This window comes from Salvia miltiorrhiza, chromosome 3 (genome assembly GCF_028751815.1).
Source record: "Salvia miltiorrhiza cultivar Shanhuang (shh) chromosome 3, IMPLAD_Smil_shh, whole genome shotgun sequence".
Classification (NCBI taxonomy): domain Eukaryota; kingdom Viridiplantae; phylum Streptophyta; class Magnoliopsida; order Lamiales; family Lamiaceae; genus Salvia; species Salvia miltiorrhiza.
Genome location: NC_080389.1, coordinates 26,700,176 through 26,704,460, shown reverse-complemented (window position 1 = coordinate 26,704,460; position 4,285 = coordinate 26,700,176). Strand labels below are relative to the sequence as shown.

The following is a 4,285-nucleotide window of genomic DNA, read 5'->3' as shown; positions in this document are numbered from 1 at the left end:
TATCTACACTAGCATAGGACCGAATTCTTCATCTCAACCAGATAGATAACATACCAAAACATCAAAAATTTGGCAATGCAATAACTTCAATATAACATCCTTTATATAATAATACCCTTCATTTCATTTCATTTCATAAAGAACCATTCATCATTTGATCATTTTCATAAAATCGAAACTTAACAATTATATCATGTCATTCATTTCATTTCGTATAAGAGGCCTGCATGCAGGGGATCTCTATATACGTGTTTAAGAAAGCCCACCTCGTTGTGTCTCTGTATCAATGAGTAACGTCACTCTCTCCCTCAAGTCGTTACTTCCCAAAAGGACCTTCATGGTTATGAAGAATCAGTGAGAAGTTATTAAAGAAAACTTCATGTATCTCCTCATCTCTTTACAAAGTAATCAAACAAGGGATCTAAACCCTAATTACTCAAACTCAAGCAATTAAACACGTCATCAAAAGCCCGGGTATTACATACACATCTTTTAATTTAGGAAAATCAGTAACATTGAGAACTCCTTTCCCCGGAATTGTTCCTTTCGCACCTCCTCCAAAAGTAACTTTTCCTCCAGATGTTGGAACAAAATCAGAGAGTAAAGCCTTTGTTCCTGTCATATGTCTAGAACACCCACTATCAAAGTACCAATTCTCAGAAATATTAGCATTCAAGGATGTGTAGACAACAGTATTACAGGTTTCATTTTGTTCTCTCTTATCCAACAATCTGCTAAAGTCAAATCTGCCAATGTTACTAACATTCTTCTGGTAACAGTCATACATCTGTGTTGCAGATTTTACAGCACAATCACTAATGTATTTGACACAATGAGGTTTGACATGTCCAGGAGCAGAACAATAATGACAAACATAGGATTTTTTCTTTTTGCTTTTCTTATGAGGATCCTTAATGTTGTCAACATTCACACTGACATTTCTTTCTTTAACAAAAACAGTAGAATTATGATGTTGCTTTCTTTGCTCCTCAGCACAGAAACCAATACCAAAATTACAATGCTGACCTTGAGACAGAACTTCATTTAAACATGAGGTCCCTTTGTTGAACCGTTTAAACATCCTTTCAGAATCACAAACTTTACCTCGGAGTATTTCCAGTTCAACATCACGTTGTGAGAGCATCCTTTCAAGCCTTGTAATTTGCTCTTTGAGATTTTGGTTTTCATCAACCAACATACATATGTCATTTCTCAACTCCCGACATTGAGAATCAACAACCTCATAGAGATCTTTAAAATTCTCCATCTCTTTCAGTGGATCACTCTCCTGTTCTTCCAAGGCTGCAACACAACAAAAATCCGGTATACTAGAGTTGAAATCATCAAGAATATTCATTTCATACCAGTTTGTTGTGTTAGTGGGGATCTTCATCCCATCAAGCTCCTGAACATCAGTATCCATGTCAAAAACATCATTGTTAAAAATCACATCAAACTGATCATTTTCAGAAGAGATGTTCACATCAGTGTTGGCAACATCAACGTCAACATTCATATTGTCAGACACATCAATCAGTTCAACATCACAGTCGGATCTGGAAATATTGTCATCAACACTCAGAGTTTCAGATTCAGAAAAGCTATCTGAATAAATCATTTCATCATCAAGATCTTCAAGAGCTCCAATCATGTCTTCTTCCTGCAAATCCTCTTCATCAACTGTAGCCATAAGGAGAACTTTTTCCTCCTCAGAATCTGAGTCATCACTAAGAGTTGCAGTAAGACCAGAATGCCTTTTTCTTGCAACTGTGGGACACTCATTTGCATAGTGACCCATCCCTTGACAGCCCCTGCATTGAATGTGATCAAAACTTCTAACTTCAGATGTTGTTCCAACATTCTTCTTAACATTGGTGATGTTGGATGAAGATCCAGCAGACATCCAGAAGGTTTCCTAAAACCATTTTTGGATTTTCCTTTCTTAAAGGATTTCAGCATGTTGTTAATATTTTTAACCAACATAGCAAGATTAACATCATCTTCCTCCTCGGGATCAACATCTGTACACTCAGACAAGTTAGAAATTTCAGAGTTTTCAGGAATCTTTTCAACACGAAAAGCCACACTTTTGGACACATGACCAGCTTTCTGCTGTTCGAGATTCATCTCAAAAGTTAACAACTTACTGACCAGATCACCAACACGCATATTAGCAACATCAGCAGTTTCTTCAATTGAAGAGATTTTCATGTTATACCTTTCAGGCAGAGATCTCAGTAACTTACTGACCAATCTTTCGTTGCTAATAGGTTTTCCAAGTCCAACAGCTTCATTTGAGATTTCACAAAGTTTTTCATAGTATGCAGAGATAGTCTCATCATCGCGCATTCTCAAAATCTCAAATTTGGTGGTCAACATTCGCATTTTTGTTGCTCTAACACTAGCTGAACCTTCACATTGTTCCTGCAAAATGAGCCAAGCATCTCGAGCTTCCGTGCAATTAGAAATCATGCGAAATGCAGGAACATCAACAGAGATAAAGATAGCATTCAAGGCTCTGGAGTTATGGTTAGAAATAAGTCTTTCATCAGCAGACCATTTACTCTCGGGTGTGAGAGAAGTAACTCCATTTTCATCAGTGGTACGCGGTGGGGTCCATCCATCCAACACAGCCACCCAGGCACGTTCATGAATAGATTTGATATAGATTTTCATCCTAGTTTTCCACAAGTTGTAGTTCTTCCCACCACTATCAAGAGTAGGAGGTCGAGCCGACACACTTGACAAATCCATTGGTGGTAATTTTGCACACAGGAATCGATTCTTAGTACGTCAAGAACCTGCTCTTGATGCCAATTGAAAGAGTTTAGTGCCCCAAATTACCAACAAAGTAAAACTGTGTAAAGAAAAGAGTAATGTTGGATGCAATGTTATCAACAGAATGTTAATAACATTATAACCAACATGCAGCGGAAAGTAAAAACACACAGGAATACTTTTTCCACGGATTATAAATAACCCGTGAGTGCCTCAAGGCTAAATTCACTATGTTGAATCAACAATACAGAGTACAGATTTGGATCTTCTTGGAGATCTATCTTTACAGAATAGCTGCCTAAGATAAATCAACCTATCTACTTTCAGTACTACAATGTTGATACAACACAGAACCCAAAACAGCCGAATAACTAAAGTTAATCGGACAAAGCAAACAACCTGCTACGCTCCGATGTCCTTGCACTTCAAATCTTGCCCTCGACGTCCCGTCGATACAAAGATAGACTTTACAGATTGGCTGCCTAAGTCTACTTCGTCAAAGCAATCCTTGAAGAACCGGTGACACGTTTGCAGCAGGAAAATGACGAAATGGCTGTGAGTGAATGTTAAGTCGCTGATAATACACTTCCAAAACGTGAGGATGATTGAAGCTTCTTGCTGCATTTATAGGCCTTCATGTCGTGGTTGGTTTCATCCACTTCCCACTTCCAGAACCTTCCTATAACTGCTGCAATCCGTCTTCAATAACTGCTAGTCGACCAGCCTTGGGATGTTGGCTACGAGATCATGATTCCTGAAAAATAGCAACAGCCTTCCCACTACTTTGAATCATGCATAACCGCCTATCCACTTATTAGAAACGTGGTCAACAAGCATAGAACTGTTATTTCACAACCAAAGAATAAGAAAACGTGAAAGGAAGGTAAAGATTAAAAATATACAATTACCAATGGAGAGTCAAAGTATAGAGTCAAGGCAGACTCCAGAATGTTGGTTGAAACCCAGAAATGTTGACACCATGAATGTTATCAACATTCCACCCAATATTGAAAACACGAATGTTATCAACATTGGTCCCAACATTGTCGGAGTCAACATTGACTCTAACAATCTCCCCCTTAATCTTTTCCTTCCTGCAACAAAAACCAAAAACAAACAAAAACTATATACAGATAAGAATACTATGTTACAGGAACTCAGATCAAGGAAGAGTAAGAAAAACTCCCCCTTAATCAAACAAGAGGTGAACCTCAAAATCAGTCCAGAGGAGATGTCGAAAAAACACTCCCCCTGAAACAAACAACAGAACCTGTAAAAAGAAGAAGGAAAACAAACAACAGCCTTCATTGCATTTAACCTCTCGATCAACATTGATCAAATCATTTGATCAAAATGAAGGTCGGCCGAAGGCCAAGACCTTCATTTGACCTGCCCAACACAATATACGAAGGTATATCAAAAACATGATAAATGTTGAACCAACAGATAATCAAAAACCAAGATAACAAAAACTATGTTACCAAAAACAGGTGCGCATGCACCACAA

The 4,285-nt window shown here is 38.0% G+C and overlaps 1 protein-coding gene across 1 annotated transcript; it reads right to left on the bottom strand.

Annotated features, from left to right (window-relative positions):
• Positions 1-316: 316 nt before the first annotated feature.
• Positions 317-2,754, bottom strand: LOC131018602 (uncharacterized). Its single transcript, XM_057947314.1, has 3 exons — positions 1,871-2,754; positions 486-1,811; positions 317-395 (listed from the first exon to the last, which is right to left on the bottom strand). The coding sequence occupies exons 1-3, from the start codon at positions 2,752-2,754 to the stop codon at positions 317-319; spliced, it is 2,289 nt and encodes a 762-aa protein (XP_057803297.1).
• Positions 2,755-4,285: the final 1,531 nt, after the last annotated feature.

Bases quoted from the DNA above. Each gene is read 5' to 3' on its own strand.
- LOC131018602 (XM_057947314.1), bottom strand. From the start codon at position 2,754: ATGGATTTGTCAAGTGTGTCGGCTCGACCTCCTACTCTTGATAGTGGT. The intron at 1,812-1,870 runs GTTAAGAAGAAT...CATTCAATGCAG, and splicing joins CTTCATCCAACATCACCAAT to GGGCTGTCAAGGGATGGGTC. The intron at 396-485 runs GTATGTAATACC...TACTTTGTAAAG, and splicing joins TTTCCTAAATTAAAAGATGT to AGATGAGGAGATACATGAAG.